General features: G+C 34.7%; 1 protein-coding gene across 1 annotated transcript in view; it reads left to right on the top strand.

Moving 5' to 3' along the window:
* The window catches only part of LOC142337957 (dynein axonemal heavy chain 5-like), a 428,573-nt gene that overhangs the window by 354,436 nt on the left and 56,093 nt on the right, over positions 1 to 18,044 (top strand). The window contains exons 45-50 of the mRNA XM_075387590.1: positions 2,054 to 2,314; positions 3,010 to 3,263; positions 4,587 to 4,707; positions 5,049 to 5,263; positions 8,895 to 9,006; positions 9,667 to 9,827. Coding sequence (XP_075243705.1) covers positions 2,054 to 2,314; positions 3,010 to 3,263; positions 4,587 to 4,707; positions 5,049 to 5,263; positions 8,895 to 9,006; positions 9,667 to 9,827 — 1,124 coding nt within the window. The remainder of the gene's footprint in view (positions 1 to 2,053; positions 2,315 to 3,009; positions 3,264 to 4,586; positions 4,708 to 5,048; positions 5,264 to 8,894; positions 9,007 to 9,666; positions 9,828 to 18,044) is intronic.

Here is an 18,044-nt window from a genome sequence, read left to right as displayed (position 1 = left end):
TCATAGAAAAACTTTTCAGAGAATGACGTATTGTTTTATTGGCTTCGACACTGTCTTCCTCAACTCTTCTACTGATTTTTTGGTTTTCGCCTGTTTTTGTTGTGCATCTCATAGTCACACATTTTTTTGTGGTGTTTATTAATGATTTAAGAATGACACAAATTATTGCCTTCCCCTCGAAGCATAATTGACTATAACTTATTATTTATTGACTTCCGTTGAAAGCTATTGAATTTTATGGCTTTGATTTTACGGCTCTTCTCAAAAAGTTAGTGGTTTTGAAATAGTTGTTAATACTTGTTGTTTTGAAGCCCTAATGTTACAAAAAGATTACTTTGTTGTTGACAAATATTGGAAAAAGGAAAAGTTTTTTTACTGCCTAGTTCATTTTATAACGGCTTCGAGACATTTCTCTCTCAATTACTTTTTCTATTAGCAGTTTTTGCCTGTTTTTTCTTATTCTTTTTGTAGTTGTAAAACGCTGAGAAGTCTCATAAGCTTCTAATTGAGGATTGAAAGAAAGAAGTTACTCAATGCAGTTAACTCATAGCAAATATCCCTAAAACTTATGATATCATTTCTTTTCAACACTTTTTTTAAAACATTTAGTTTTTGTTATATTTGTCAACTTTTATCTGTTTGTCTTTATCGAGAGGCCTCATCCACTTCCTTCTAATTCAAATAATAGCGTGTTTGTTGATTTTACCTCGTAACTGATATTTTGTTTATTGGGCAATATGCCTTTTAAAAAAAGTTTGGTCCTTATTTGTGTTCCTTTTCTCTTCTTTAAGCACATTGGCATAATAACAGATCCCAATGATTTTCAATTGAAGCACTCGTGAACATTTTTATTCTTTTAGTATACTTTTACTTTATTTAGTTTAAATAGCACTTAAAATGAAAAACATAAAATTCAGATAATATGGAAAGATTTCAATGGCTTCAATAGTTTGTGTTTTCGCAAATTGTTTGTATTCTATTCAATTTTTCTTCACCTTTAGTCCTTTTCTGTGGCTTAGTCTAACCAAGTACATTTCCGATTGATTGGTCATGACTTTATATTGAAAGTAATAAGATTTTTTTGTTAAAAGCTAATGGTTTTTAAGACGTTTGAAAATATTTGGTTTAAAAAATTTTGGTTGATTTTTGAATTTCGCCTCATTATTTGTTCTTTTGTCAACTTGTTGCCTAATCTCCTTAATATAAAATCCCATCTGCTTTGTAGTAACAGAAACATAAGTTTGTGTAGTTAAGGTTTCATCTAATTGTTTTTGGACGTTGTTACTAGGTGCCTTTAAGTTTAGATGTTGAACTTTCGCCATACAAAATGTTTTTGTTTCTGCTCATTTTGTTTATTGGTCCTCTCGTAGTATTAATAATGGCCAGCCACTCTCGTGACCGCTGTATTGATGCATGGCTTTGTTTAATTAATTTAGTAGTTTGTGCAACAATTTTTTTAATTTCAAATATCTATTTTTGATTTTGGTTTTCTGCTATTTTCTCTTTATTTGGTTGACAGTTAAGTGAAAAGTGAGCGCGGGTCGAAACATCATGTGCAAACGCACATTAACGAGCGTCCTGGTTTTACTTTATTGGCTAACGTTTGGGCTCTTGCGCACCGTTACTTTGCAAATCGCTATTTTAGCATAAGCCAATCTTTTGTAACTATTTTCCGTTAAAAAGTTTTCTAAATAACCCAAATCATTATTGGGTGAGTTTAGCTATCAATTACTTGAGACAAATATAACAAAACTATAACAAAAATTTAAAAAGCCATGATCCCCTTACTGTTAATCCGCAATTTGTAATTTGAGCTATTTTAATGCAATCAGGTTTTCATTGATTTATGCCTAACTACTACCCTGTAAATGTTTTTTTTTCTGAAAATAATGACATATTATGGATAGTGTCCAAAATACTCTCTAAACGCAGATTGATATATTATGCAAAACTGATCTGATATTGACCTGAGGGACTTTTTCATTTTCATACGAATGTGTTGAGCAGCAAAAACTGAAAAGATAGAAAAACATCAGAGCTAACACTTTTCCAGGGTCTAATCCCAGTCAGAGAAGAGCGAGATGCCCCCACGAGCGGCCGAGCATTCCTAGAAGCTCTCTACACTTACTGCATTATGTGGGGAATCGGGGCATTCCTGGAATGGGAAGATAGGAAGAAACTGGAAGAGTTCATGCGGACCTCGAAGGAGATTCCTCAGAAACTGAACATGCCTACAATTCAGAGTGATAGTAGCGATACAATGTACGATTTCTTCGTCACCAATGAGGGCGAGTGGAAACATTGGAAAACTCAGGTAAGTTACTGGAGAAAAAAATCTCTGCAGTGGGATCTAGATTGCCTATATGCAACTATAAATTTATTTTTCCCAAAAACTGATTGAGGCCCTGTCAACCCTGAAATATGCTGATCAACGCAAGGTCTGCCCTGACCACTATTGTCGACACAAAATAATTTTGTTTATACCCAATATTGCTCGACCGATCTAGGTTTGTCTGATCATGATAGATATTCATAAAATCCAAATTTAACTTGATTATTCTCTTCAATTTCTTTAATTTCATTGACATCTCTTTAATTTCACAGGTTTTTCGCATCAAAAATGTCTCCTAATATTAGTTTTCGGGAGTCATTCTAAACGGTTCCAGCGCTTTAGAGGAAACTATCTGAAAAGAAAGGTTCATAAACAACGCAAGCGAGGTTTAAAAGGTAGTTTTTCGTTCGTGAAAATTAAAGTTCAGCCATTAGCTCAATCCTTATTTTCAAATGGACCTAAAATGCTGAGTTTTGGCCTCGCTTTGCCTTTAAAAGTTGACGACAACGCATAGCAAGAATCAGTCTAAAGAAAATGGCTTGGTTTTAGCTGTTAAGACTTAGGCTTAATCTGATTGCGTTATTCTACAACTTTTTAAATGAGCTTCAACCCGGGCAAAAAAAAAAATGAAGATATCTTCGGTTCACGTTTCTTCACTTTTTGATTGTTTGAATCAGGTTGAGGAGTACAACTACCCAACTGACCACACCCCCGATTTCAACTCAATCCTGGTTCCAAATGTTGACAATGTGCGGACAGATGCTCTGATTTCTACAATCGGGAAACAGCAGCGACCTGTGCTTCTGATTGGAGAACAGGGCACTGCAAAGACAGTCATGATCAAAGGCAACATGAACAAGAATGACCTTGAGAAACACATGAACAAATCCTTGAATTTTTCAAGTGCCACTACCCCATACATGTTCCAAAGGTATAACCACCCCAAAGGTATAACCCCCCCCCCCCCCCTATATTTTAGTGGGCATATAATGTTTACTTCTTACGGCCACCAATCGGACCTGGCTACTTTTTACATAGTAACGTGCTATATAATAACACATAAATTGTACTTATGGGGGGGGGCACAAAAACACTGGGCGCGGAAACAATCCTAACCACTATCTACAGATTAGATCCAACAGATTAGATCCTAACCGACTAAATTAAATTTTTTCCGCCCAACAAAATCAGATGATGAAAGGCTCAGCTAGGAATGCTAAACAAGTAAATTAGCATTTTTTTAAATTACTTTTTGTAATAACGCTTAAGCAACCCTACCCTTAGGAAATCAAAATACGGCCGGGTGCTATTTTATTTTTATCGCGTTCAATTTCTCTTTCAAAAGAGTGTGAACATTTTTTTGACAAAGCGCAGATGCTTAATGCTCGTCGATGCTTTTTTGTAACTTCTTGGTTGTGTCTACGATATAACTTCCTTAAGTATAAGAACTTGATTGGACGATTTAGAAGAGTACCATTCAAAACCCTAACATCTGTTTGATCAGCATTTAGAAAAAGAAGAACATTCCTGTCCTTACTCCCGGCCTCAATTTATGAACAGATAAAGTCCAGAATCACATGATCAGTATCAAATAAAAGTTCGTAAAAGTTGTTCCGTAGAGTCAAGCAAACTTCTTTTGATAATTGTTTTGTCGTCGAGAACTGTCTGTTCGTGACACTTTTCGGTCGAGCGCACGGTCTTTTCAAATGTCGAGGCCTGGTCCCATACAAATCAACTTTTTGTCAGAGTATAAGGAATCTTTTCATGATTAAGGCATGGTTGACTTTCTCCTCTCGAATATGTATGAATACTTGATGTGCTTAATAATTGCTCTTGAACGAAGTTCATACCAATGATTGTAAACGTGTGTGTCTTTTTTATGCAAAATTTTCGCTTGACGGTTTTGACTTTTCGAGTGACTTTTACGCACTTGACTTTTTGCGTTTCGCGTGATCTAAAATTTTCTCTCAATCACAATTTTAAGCAACTGAACTCAATTGGCGGCAATTTAATACTAAAAGTCAAATGAAAAGTGCGCCGAAACTGGTGTCAATTTTTACTTTAAATCTTAATAGTGGTATATGATAACCTCTAATGTGGTTATTTGAAGCCCACTATAGAACTTCTTAGTCCCATTTAGGCTCCCCCCGACTGAAGCAGGCTGCAATTGATTAGAGCTCCCACTAGTCGTTCGAGAGCAATTCTTCCGTCGATTATCGTTGCTGTAGTTTTGATTATTTTTTGCAATGTCTAGGACAATAGAGAGCTACATAGACAAGAGAATGGGGAGCACTTTTGGACCTCCAGCTGGCAAGAAGATGACAGTATTCATTGATGACATCAACATGCCAGTCATCAACGAATGGGGTGATCAGGTCCGTACCGGGGCTCGAAAAACGAAACAATTATTTGTATTTCAAAAATCAATGCAGTGTTCAAAAATCATTGAATATTTTGTCTGTCATTTCGAAATTTGTACTGCCACTTGCATACACTGCGGTCCTTGAAGTTTTGCTTCGATGTTTTTTCTAGTATGCATGCCATTGATCTTCGTCTGAAAAAAAAACGTTTTTTTTTTCAAAAATGATTTAAACGTCGCTCTTGAAGACTATTTAGAGATTATTTAGTCAACTAATTACAATGGCCTGTTTTTATGATGATTTGGCAGCCATTGTTAGTTCTACTGAAATTGCAATCAATTGCTGTCTTGTTGCAGGTCACAAATGAGATAGTGCGACAGACTATTGAGATGTCTGGCTTCTACAACCTGGACAAGCCAGGTGACTTCACCACAATTGTGGACGTCCAGTTCATAGCTGCCATGATCCACCCGGGAGGGGGTAGAAATGACATCCCGATGCGACTCAAAAGACAGTTCTGCATATTCAACTGCACTCTACCCTCCGAGTCTTCTATTGAGATGATTTTCAGGTCTGTTGGATTTTACGGATTTTTTCCCTTTGTTCCCTCGGCTTAGAGGGTGCTTATTTTTTGCAACCCCCCAATAGCACGTGCTATATATTTACACAATGATTTACTATATACTGACAAATTACGGGGGGTGCATAAGGTAATGCACAAACCATCAATCAATCATAGTAATTGCCAACTTATGACTTGAGGCAACATTCCAAGTTCATCTCAATACTTTCAAAGGTTCACAAAATCACGCTGCAAACCTCCACGTTGTCGCCGAGCTGTCTCTTTCCATCTTTCATATAAGACGTCAGTAAATTAGTCTTAAAACACACACTTGTACGTTTTGAAATGCCAAAAATCCGAAGTACCAGAAGTCAAAATGTCAGAGGTTCCTATATACATAGCCAGAAGTTGACTTTCTAGAACTTTCGTCATTTTAAACCATAAAAGTTGCGTGGCTCGGCAGAAGTCACATCGAAACTCTGGTTACACTTCTCGAATCACCTGGTGGTTCTCGATGAACGTCAGAAATTCTAAGTGACTTCAATCAGAGTCAAGTAACATATACTTCACTCTCTTCCTTTTGACTGTAAATGAATATTCTTATCTGATTTACCGAAACAAACAAGATTTATAAGATGTATGACGTAAAGTTCTAGAAAGGAGTAAGGACAAATAGACTTAACAATTCCCATGCGTAATATCCAATCACATAACCATAATTTAATTGTTTCGCGAAATTTATTGTGACAAAAACAAAACCTGGGCTATCGGAACGAAACTTGGTCGCGTCTTTATGCAGAAATGGGTTTATTTCCGTTTATAACCTACGAGCTGTGTGGGTTCATAATAATCGCAACCCCAAGACGCACGCACCGCATTTTTACATACTTGTTTACTACGTAATGGCACGTACTGCTTAACTGGGGAGTGCAAAACGTACTGCTTACGGGGGGAAAAACAGAAAAGATCCCTGAAATGAATCACTGTTTTAACTATGAAGCTTTTAACCTTGTTGAAAACCGTTGTTGATTTAATCCGCGATTATAGTATCGACAATGCAACCGTGAAAGTGCAAGGAGTTTTGCTTTGCAAGAAAACAGACTATAGCAGAGATCTTTTATCAGTTGGCATCATCAAAACGCCATTAGTCTTTATTTTTTAAAACTTTAGTAGTGCCCATTTGTTGAAGTGACCCTTTTTTAACTGTTTACTACGCTTTTTTGTTTGATGGTTTATTTTCCTTTTGACCATTGGACTTTTCGAGCTCAAAATCTCGATAAGCATGTAATAATACGGGAGCACGATGTGTTCAGTTGCTGTGGGATGGACATTGTTTGCAGTTAACATCTATTGCCTCCATTCTAGTCCTCCGTTGCCTCCCAAGCCCCAACAGCCCAACAGCCCACCCCCTCCCTCTCCCTCCCCTCCCCCCCCCCCCCCTCAATGTCCTTTTCTACTCCTATTTTGCTCTCTCAGTTAAACTTTGACTAGCTTCTCTGAGCCCTAGCTAACTGGCTAGTGACGAAGCAAACCGTTCGCCAGTAGTTCGAGAGCAAGTGATCCGACCTTAGTCTGTTATATTTTATAATCATGACTTCCGAAGGGCGTGATTTTTTCCTTTTTTGGTTTTTTTTTTAGGAAATGTTATGTATTGTTTATAACTTAGATCTCAGTAATTGCTACATTTCTAAATTTAGTTTTTGTTTTTTCTGTAGGTTGTTTTCATTCACAGTTTGTTTGCTTTTAATGAGCAGTTGCTCAGCAAAATATAAAAGGAACTCAGTCAAGTTCGAAATACAAAAGTATATTTCAAAGTAGAAAAGTTAACCCATGAAACCCGGTTTGAGATGTCCATCACTTTACTCTATATCACTAATTTTTTATTCGAGCTCTGATGCAAAGTGATTTTTTTCTCGTTTATTGAAAATCAAGCTCAATCAAAGGCACACAAAACTCTTTTTTGTTCTTAAAAATAAAACGTTCTTTTTTAATTGCTCTCAAACGAAGTTTGTAGCAATTATATTAGTCCTGTCGGTCTTTTTAATGCGATTTTTTGCTTTACCGATTTTTTGTCTGATGCTTTTGACTTTTCGTCCTCAACAACGGGATAAACAGGTAGCGCCCAGCGAGCATTAAGTTCTCTTAGAGCTTTTCATCTCTGTTTCACCCCAAACTGTTCTGGAGACTTATACTTATACTAATGGTGTTAAGGGCGGTTCTTAGAGGTTGAAGACACTCCCACGGTTGACCCTCCCCCCTCCCCTATTGAACTCACCCCCCACCTCAGTGTTGCCCCCCACCCCAGTGTTGCCCCCCCCCCCCCCAATCAGCCCCCGGTGCGCCCCCCCCCCCCCGGATAAATTCGTGATAAGCAATTAAAAAATTGCTTATCACGAATTTAAGCAATTTTTTTAAGTATTTGCATTTTTTTCATGTTTTTGAATTTTTCCGGCAACAGAGGACCTGGGACCTCCTCCAAGTTTTGATAATAAACTGCTGCATAGTTTCTGGAATAAAAGGAATTGTGATCAATTTTTTTTCTCCAGTTTTAGTAAAATTTGGAGAAAATTTAAACTTTTCAAATTTTTGGAGAATTTTTGTTCGAATAAAATGGATCTTTACGAGTCAGTGAAACTATTTCAGGCTTGAAACAGGGATATTGGCTAGTCTCTTGAAACAATGAAATGGTTCTTAAGATCTTAAGGTCTTGAATTTTAGCAAGATTTTGTTAAAATTTGCAATTTTTTTCCAAATTTTTTCAATATTTTTTGTCCTTTTCTGAGTTTAACAACCATTACTGGCCAACAAAATTTTTCAAGTCTCGGAGATGAGTTACTTGGCAGAATTTTTCAGACAACAAATGGTTCTGATTTTTTTATTGTGAAGTTCAAAACTTCTTCTTTAATTTTGCCTTTTTTAATCAAAATTTAGAAAACTAGAAGTTGCAGGGTCGAATCCAATCATGGAAGATGTTCCTGTCTCCTTCTCTGTTTCGGTTAGGGTTCCTTTCCTTCTCTTTCTCGTTCACGTTTTATCTCTCTCTCTCTCTCTCTCTCTTTGTTGATTCCGCACTTCACCTGCTGTTATGTGGCGTAATGTCACCATCTCTGATCTTCATTATCAATGAGTTATAGTTGAAATGTTTTTTATCATAAATGATCTACCAGGCACTTTTAGGAATAATTGCTCTCAAAAGCAACTTGCAGCAATTATATTAATCCTGTTTGTCTTTTATGCAATTTTTCGCTCGGCCGATTTTTTGTCTGACTCATTTGACTTTCGTATTCAGAAACGGGATAAAGAGGTAGCGCCCTGAGGATACTAAACCGTGGCTAGCTGTTGACGAAGCCAACAGCTCGCCGGTCGTTTGAGAGCACTTCGCCCGACGTTAGACGGTTATGTTTAAATTTTCTTGTTTCTTTCCCAATGCATATCATATGAGCAATTTGCGTCTATTTTTTTCCAATATTTCGGTCATGCTTTTTTAAAATTGAGTAGCTTTGCAACATTAGAAGAGTTTTCAATTTCCTAAGTAAATCAAACTACAATCTTTTTTTCATGAAAAAAGATGCAACAAAAATTTTCCATATTTTTGAAAGTTAATAAAGTTAATAATAATCTTTTCATTGTCTGTTTGCAGGAAGATAGGGTGTGGTCACTACTGCAGTGAGAGAGGGTTCAAGAAGGATGTGATTGAGTTGGTGGACAAATTGGTTCCACTTACCACACTAGTCTGGCAGAAGGTCAAAAAGGTCAGTCAAAAGGGTCAAAAGGTCACAAAGGTCAAATAGACATCTCATAGATAAGTAGCATTTATGTGTTAAAGTTATAATTAATGTTCAGACTTCGGCGACGGATTCTTAATTTGTTTACGAAAAACCTAGTTCGATTAAAAAGTCAATCACACCATTTTTAAGCCAAATTTGGCTAGATTAAAATTTGCTAGGATTATTTAGTTATAAGTCATTATTGAGTTTTCTCTTCAACAATTTTAGGGAAAAAATAGTGTTTGTAAATTTGCATCCAATTAAATTTTACCGAAGCCTAATTTGGTTTCAAAGAGATCTCAAGGAACTCTATTATGTGAACCCTTGCAGTTTTCAATTTCAGCAATTTGGCTTTATAGTGAGAAGAATCGTTTTCATATTCATCAAAAGGCGTTTTAATTAGAAATTTAAGAGGTCATGATGAAATTTGGTTGTAAATAATTTTAATTGAAACGAGTCTGACATTGCTGCAAATCATTGATAATCATTTTTTTAAATTGCAGAGACATTTAATTTAGAATTAAGAAAGTTCGATTACGAAAGTTGATTAAGAATTCAGAAAGACGTTTCCAAGACGTCTCATCGAAAGCGGGTTACTTATCGAGGAGTAATTGTAATTTAATTGTTTATTTGAATTAATTCCAGGTGATGTTGCCAACCCCTGCTAAGTTCCACTACGTGTTCAACTTGAGAGACCTGTCCAGGATCTGGCAGGGAATGATCAACACCTGGAGTGAGGTCGTCAAGGACGAGAGAGTCCTGCTGGGTCTGTGGAGACACGAGTGCCAGAGGGTCATCTCAGACAGGTAAGGGGGCTAACTTTGATTTGGTTGATTTTTGAGAAGTAATTAACTACCAAATACTTTTCGATTGAAACTGGCAAAGTGTAGTTATCATTATTACGCCCCTGCTAAGTAAAGTGGCCAATTTGGTCAATTGTACCTTTTGAATTCCATAAAACTTATCTTGCATGCTTGTAAAAAGGGCCTTATAGTGTGTGATTTGGTGAAGAAAGAATGTTTATACCAATTGGTAATTATACATAATAACTTGGTCCTTTGCCGCCAAATTTCATAATTTAGCGCAATTTTAGTTAAAGGTAGGGGCTAGTAATGGTGTTGAATATTGATTTCCCTCGAAAATAAATGTGTGCTGATCATGGTAAATCTTGACAAGACCTGGATAAGTTGTTATTAAGATTAACCACGAAAATTACAAATTCGTGACGAATTTTGATAACACTTTTTACCATTTCCAGTTGCTGTTATATGTACCTCGTCCCACGAAAAGAAAACAAAAAAACTTTTTAAATTCTATGTACAAATTGAGGGTAAAACCGGATAAATCGACGTTTCAGCCTCAAAGACTAAAAAAAATTTATGATGATATAGATAACAGACTCCAGGGGACATTTTTGCTTTGACTTTATATCATTTTGCTGCGAGTCTGTCTCCTCGTCTCTCCTCCTAAGAGAAAAAAATGAGACACTATTTTAATAATGAAGTGCTACAAGGAGGCTTGGTAATGTGCGTCCACTCATAAAATTCCGACCCCACTCATCCACATATTTGGCATAAATGTCAACCAAATGAGGAACAGATAGAAAATCACCAAAATTTCAAGTATTTTGAATAAAATAAGTCTGGACAAAAAGATTGCCTCTGACTCAAATATCTCAGTAGAGTAAAAACCACCGCATTAGGTTGATGAGATCAGCCATTATTATTAAAATAAGTCAAGATTAACAACAAAATCAAACACCAATAACAACAAACATTAATTACATCCAAAGCTTTATGAAAAACAAATTATTAACAAGGTCATAAAAGCGCCAGATAAAACTGAAAACAAACAAAATAACTTTTACTTCACTAGAAAAGATATGAGACCACTCCAAAATAGGTCTCGGTAACAATTGTACAAGAAGAAGAAAAAGAACGGCAAAGTTTAAAAAAATTCGCTAATATTTTAAAAAACAAATAATTTCAAAGAAATGAAAACCATTAGATAGCAATTGCAAATATCCATCATGATTTTAAACAAATGCGTCTCTAAAGGAGGACGTACAAATAGAGACAAACAAACACTCAATTAAAATTTGCGAGGAAACGCTATTGAAGCCGTAAAACCAAATTTTTTCAAATGAGCTTTCCTCGAACGCCAAAATTGTGGTGTGCGGACTCTCATTAATGGGAATAGAAGTCAAGTAGAGAAAACAGAAAAAGGCAAAATTAAATAGTACTTTTGCATTTTTTGAAAACAATTCTTTTCAAAGTCATGAAAGCCATTAGCTACAAAATTAAATAACTAAATTGCTTTGTTTATTTGTCCTAAGGCAGCGCTTGAGACCTGTTATTATTCAGAATATGACTGGCGTCTTAAGAGGAACAGATAGAAAATCCCCAAAATTTCAAGTATTTTGAATAAAGTAAGTCTGGACAAAAAGATTGCCTCTGACTCAAATATCTCAGTAGAGTAAAAACCACCGCATTAGGTTGATGAGATCAGCCATTATTATTAAAATAAGTCAAGATTAACAACAAAATCAAACACCAATAACAACAAACATTAATTACATCCAAAGCTTTATGAAAAACAACTTATTAACTAGGTCATAAAAGCGCCAGATAAAACTGAAAACAAACAAAATAACTTTTACTTCACTAGAAAAGATATGAGACCACTCCAAAATACGTCTCGGTAACAATTGTACAAGAAGAAGAAAAAGAACAGCAAAGTTTAAAAAAATTCGCTTATATTTTAAAAAACAAATAATTTCAAAGAAATGAAAACCATTAGATAGCAATTGCAAGTATCCATCATGTTTTTAAACAAATGCGTCTCTAAAGGAGGACGTACAAATAGAGACAAACAAACACTCAATTATAATTTGCGAGGAAACGCTATTGAAGCCGTAAAACCAAATTTTTTCAAATGAGCTTTCCTCGAACGCCAAAATTGTGGTGTGCGGACTCTCATTAATGGGAATAGAAGTCAAGTAGAAAAAACAGAAAAAGGCAAAATTAAATAGTACTTTTGCATTTTTTGAAAACAATTCTTTTCAAAGTCATGAAAGCCATTAGCTACAAAATTAAATAACTAAATTGCTTTGTTTATTTGTCCTAAGGCAGCGCTTGAGACCTGTTATTATTCAGAATATGACTGGCGTCTTAAGAGGAACAGATAGAAAATCCCCAAAATTTCAAGTATTTTGAATAAAAAAAGTCTGGACAAAAAGATTGCCTCTGACTCAAATATCTCAGTAGAGTAAAAACCACCGCATTAGGTTGATGAGATCAGCCATTATTATTAAAATAAGTCAAGATTAACAACAAAATCAAACACCAATAACAACAAACATTAATTACATCCAAAGCTTTATGAAAAACAACTTATTAACAAGGTCATAAAAGCGCCAGATAAAAATGAAAGCAAACAAAATAACTTTTACTTCACTAGAAAAGATATGAGACCACTCCAAAATAGGTCTCGGTAACAATTATACCAAAAGAAGAAAAAGAACAGCAAAGTTAAAAAAAATCGGTGGTATTTTTAAAAACAAATAGCTTCAAAGAAATGAAAACCATTAGATAGCAATTAAAAACATCCATCCATCCATCATGTTTTTAAACACATGCGTCCTGATAAGAGACTTTGTTTAAAACACACTATAGGAGACTTGAGATCTGTTATTATTCAGCATATGCCTTGCGTCTAAAAACGTCAAACAGACGAGAATAAGAATTCAGGATTTTTTTGGGAAAACCATTGTCGAAGCACAAAAATTAATAGCTTTTTTTAAAAAAAATGTATTACTTTTTGCGCTTTTTTACCCTATTTCGACGATAATAATGTCATATGTTTTCTGTAATTAACAAATCTAGGTTACAAATAGACAAAAAAGAACAAAAATGCAAAGCTGAAAAGTGTTTTTTTAAAACAATTGTTTTCAAAGTAATGAAAGCCATCAGCTATCTACTCAAATTGGAATATAGGCTCATTTATTACTCCAAAAACAACCAGGGAGATGAGTCATTATCTAGGAAATTTCATACCACTTAAAAGACAAAATAAATATGACAGTTAAAGCCCGTTGTAAGAATTCCAATTAAATTTTTCGAGTAAAGGGTGTCGAAGCCGTTGAAGCCATTCTCTATGCCACTAAAGATTTTCATTTGTTCAATTATACCTTTTTTAAACTTCAATAATGTATTATGGGATCTGTCAATAATGCGGTAAAGTGACAAAATGAGAAGAAACGTGAAAACTGCGCCAATGACTTAACATCAAAATCAAAAAATATTTTGTGAAATCTAGTAGTAACAAATATAGAAAACCCTAACTTAACCCGTAAAAGCGCAAAAAAAGTTTAATTTCGAATTCAATAGAAAGAAGAAGAGGAAGGAAGGAAGAAGAAGCAATCTTTCTTTTCTGACCATAAGTTACTAATAGACCAAATTGAGAGGAAAGTAGTGGCCAAGTTCAAGCCATTGTTTATTGAGAGGAAAGTAGTGGCCAAGAAAGCCATTGTTTATTTAAAAATCAAACGTTTTTAACGGTCAAAACGACCATAGTCTTTCGAGTTAAGAAACTATATACATTAAATTGGAACTGGTTAGAAAACCATTTGGACCAATCAACAGAGAGCTTTGGTTTGAAATTTTTAAGATACTCTTAACGGAAGTGGAACTCGAACTAACTCCCTTTGTAGTTTACAAAGATTGTGTTAGTTGTTTTTGTGTGCGTACTACCGGCAAATTTAATCAAAGGGTTCTAAAGAAGCTTATTTCGGGCAATTTTTTTTGAAAAAGATTGAATTTTTAATTGTTAAGCCAAAAAATTAAATCAAAATTGTCAACAATCCTATTTTGTTTTCAAAAATAAAGCCAGCAGTACTATTCTTAACAGTTTTCATATTTTTTTAGCAAATTTGACGAAATTTTTGGGCACAAATTCCGGAAAATGTGAACAAAAATGACGCAAATCGGTCTAATATTCACAAAGATATAACCCCGATAAGTTGCTTTAGAAAACGAAATTCAAAAAAATCTTTTTTATTCCATATTCTACGCTAGTCGGGCTTTTTAATGATACCTCTCACAACTCTCTACGACCAAAATATCGATCGGCCAAAATTGTCTGATCGGCCAAAATTGGCGGAACAAAAAACCCATTTGAGTATTTAGTTCCTCCCCCTTCAAGAGTGGTCGGAACAAAAATCTCATAAAACAGCGCCTCCACTGTTCCTTGGCCTGGTATTTTGTACATTTTAATGGTGCAACGACACATAAGAGGGTTAGGACGCTTAAAGTCAAAAGCTTTTTAAGTTTCAGCTGCAATTAATTTAGTTTCTGCTTTAAAATAACAGTTTTTTACTTGATTTAAATATTATATAAGAAAGGTTTTGCCATTCATGGCAAAGTGGGGAAAAAGAGAATGATATAATTAGAAAATTAATTTTTGAAAAAAAATGTATAAATTATATCAGCAGTGTGAATGTTACCGTTATTGTAATTATCAAATCATAAATTCTGCTGATGACAATCTGGAAGCTTCCTACTCAGTGTCACTTATCCGGATTGCCGGACCGCTCGGCCTTCGGACACGCCTGAAATTTGTACTTCGTCGCTGTTTCGTCGACGAATCATCGCCTGCAGCTGTATTGTTATACTTATCACACAATTTCAGCACGTCAATATACTTTTCAAGCTTTCGTTCGGGTGGAACTAACCGAACCATTTCCTTCAATGAGATTTCAGCAGCCAAATGACGCAATAATGTTAGTTCGACCTCTAATTGGTCGGAAGTGTTCTCGGTAACTTCTTTGTAAAGATTTTTAACGTCGTTCGGTTCCATTCGTACCAAGTGTGAGCCAATCAGCAAGCAGATAAATTTTGAATCGGACCGCCCTAATGAGTCTATCACAAGCTTCTTAAAATTGAGTTTGAAATCGATCAGGTTTTCGGTCGATTCGTAGTATCTCGTATCCTCCTAAGAGAAAAAAATGAGACACTATTTTAATAATGAAGTGCTACAAGGAGGCTTGGTAATGTGCGTCCGCTCATAAAATTCCGACCCCACTCATCCACATATTTGGCATAAATGTCAACCAAATGAGGAACAGATAGAAAATCCCCAAAATTTCAAGTATTTTGAATAAAATAAGTCTGGACAAAAAGATTGCCTCTGACTCAAATATCTCAGTAGAGTAAAAACCACCGCATTAGGTTGATGAGATCAGCCATTATTATTAAAATAAGTCAAGATTAACAACAAAATCAAACACCAATAACAACAAACATTAATTACATCCAAAGCTTTATGAAAAACAACTTATTAACAAGGTCCTAAAAGCGCCAGATAAAACTGAAAACAAACAAAATAACTTTTACTTCACTAGAAAAGATATGAGAGCACTCCAAAATAGGTCTCGGTAACAATTATACAAGAAGAAGAAAAAGAACGGCAAAGTTTAAAAAAAATTCGCTGATATTTTAAAAAACAAATAATTTCAAAGAAATGAAAACCATTAGATAGCAATTGCAAGTATCCATCATGTTTTTAAACAAATGCGTCTCTAAAGGAGGACGTACAAATAGAGACAAACAAACACTCAATTAAAATTTGCGAGGAAACGCTATTGAAGCCGTAAAACCAAATTTTTTCAAATGAGCTTTCCTCGAACGCCAAAATTGTGGTGTGCGGACTCTCATTAATGGGAATAGAAGTCAAGTAGAAAAAACAGAAAAAGGCAAAATTAAATAGTACTTTTGCATTTTTTGAAAACAATTCTTTTCAAAGTCATGAAAGCCATTAGCTACAAAATTAAATAACTAAATTGCTTTGTTTATTTGTCCTAAGGCAGCGCTTGAGACCTGTTATTATTCAGAATATGACTGGCGTCTTAAAACCACCGCATTAGATTGATGAGATCAGTCATTATTAAGAAAGCAAGACAATATCAAACACCAATTACAACAGACATTAATTACATCCAAAGCTTCATGAAAAACAACTCATTAACAAGATCAAAAAAGCGCCAGATAAAAATGAAAGCAAACAAAATAACTTTTACTTCACTAGAAAAGATATGAGACCACTCCAAAATAGGTCTCGGTAACAATTATACCAAAAGAAGAAAAAGAACAGCAAAGTTAAAAAAAATTCGCTGGTATTTTTAAAAACAAATAGCTTCAAAGAAATGAAAACCATTAGATAGCAATTAAAAACATCCATCCATCCATCATGTTTTTAAACACATGCGTCCTTATAAGAGACTGTGTTTAAAACACACTCTAGGAGACTTGAGATCTGTTATTATTCAGCATATGCCTTGCGTCTAAAAACGTCAAACATAGACAAGAATAAGAATTTAGGATTTTTTTGGGAAAACCATTGTCGAAGCACAAAAATTAATAGCATTTTATTTTCAAAATATTTTACTTTTTGCTCTTTTTTTACCCTATTTCGACGATAATAATGTCATATGTTTTCTGTAATTAACAAATCTAGGTTACATATAGACAAAAAAGAACAAAAATGCAAAGCTGAAAAGTGTTTTTTTAAAACAATTGTTTTCAAAGTAATGAAAGCCATCAGCTATCTACTCAAATTGGAATATAGGCTCATTTATTACTCCAAAAACAACCAGGGAGATGAGTCATTATCTAGGAAATTTCATACCACTTAAAAGACAAAATAAAAATGACAGTTAAAGCTCGTTGTAAGAATTCCAATTAAGTTTTTCGAGTAAAGGGTGTCGAAGCCGTTGAAGCCATTCTCTATGCCACTAAAGATTTTCATTTGTTCAAATATACCTTTTTTAAACTTCAATAATGTATTATGGGAACTGTCAATAATGCGGTAAAGTGACAAAATGAGAAGAAACGTGAAAAATGCGCCAATGACTTAACATCAAAATCAAAAAATATTTTGTGAAATCTAGTAGTAACAAATATAGAAAACCCTAACTTAACCCGTAAAAGCGCAAAAAAAGTTTAATTTCGAATTCAATAGAAAGAAGAAGAGGAATGAAGAAGAAGAAGCAATCTTTCTTTTCTGACCTTAAGCTACTAATAGACCAAATTGAGAGGAAAGTAGTGGCCAAGTTCAAGCCATTGTTTATTGAGAGGAAAGTAGTGGCCAAGAGAGCCATTGTTTATTTAAAAATCAAACGTTTTTAACGGTCAAAACGACCATAGTCTTTCGAGTTAAGAAACTATATACATTAAATTGGAACTGGTTAGAAAACCATTTGGACCAATCAACAGAGAGCTTTGGTTTGAAATTTTTAAGATACTCTTAACGGAAGTGGAACTCGAACTAACTCCCTTTGTAGTTTACAAAGATTGTGTTAGTTGTTTTTGTGTGCGTACTACCGGCAAATTTAATCAAAGGGTTCTAAAGAAGCTTATTTCGGGCAATTTTTTTTGAAAAAGATTGAATTTTTAATTGTTAAGCCAAAAAATTAAATCAAAATTGTCAACAATCCTATTTTGTTTTCAAAAATAAAGCCAGCAGTACTATTCTTAACAGTTTTCATATTTTTTTAGCAAATTTGACGAAATTTTTGGGCACAAATTCCGGAAAATGTGAACAAAAATGACGCAAATCGGTCTAATATTCACAAAGATATAACCCCGATAAGTTGCTTTAGAAAACGAAATTCAAAAAAATCTTTTTTATTCCATATTCTACGCTAGTCGGGCTTTTTAATGATACCTCTCACAACTCTCTACGACCAAAATATCGATCGGCCAAAATTGTCTGATCGGCCAAAATTGGCGGAACAAAAAACCATTTGAGTATTTAGTTCCTCCCCCTTCAAGAGGGGTCGGAACAAAAATCTCATAAAACAGCGCCTCCACTGTTCCTTGGCCTGGTATTTTGTACATTTTAATGGTGCAACGACACATAAGAGGGTTAGGACGCTTAAAGTCAAAAGCTTTTTAAGTTTCAGCTGCATTTAATTTAGTTTCTGCTTTAAAATAACAGTTTTTTTACTTGATTTAAATATTATATAA

This window comes from Convolutriloba macropyga, chromosome 4 (assembly GCF_964194025.1).
Source record: "Convolutriloba macropyga chromosome 4, txConMacr16.3, whole genome shotgun sequence".
NCBI lineage: Eukaryota > Metazoa > Xenacoelomorpha > Acoela > Convolutidae > Convolutriloba > Convolutriloba macropyga.
The sequence above is the reverse complement of the archived record's forward strand: the minus strand, read 5'-3'. Positions and strand labels throughout refer to the sequence as shown.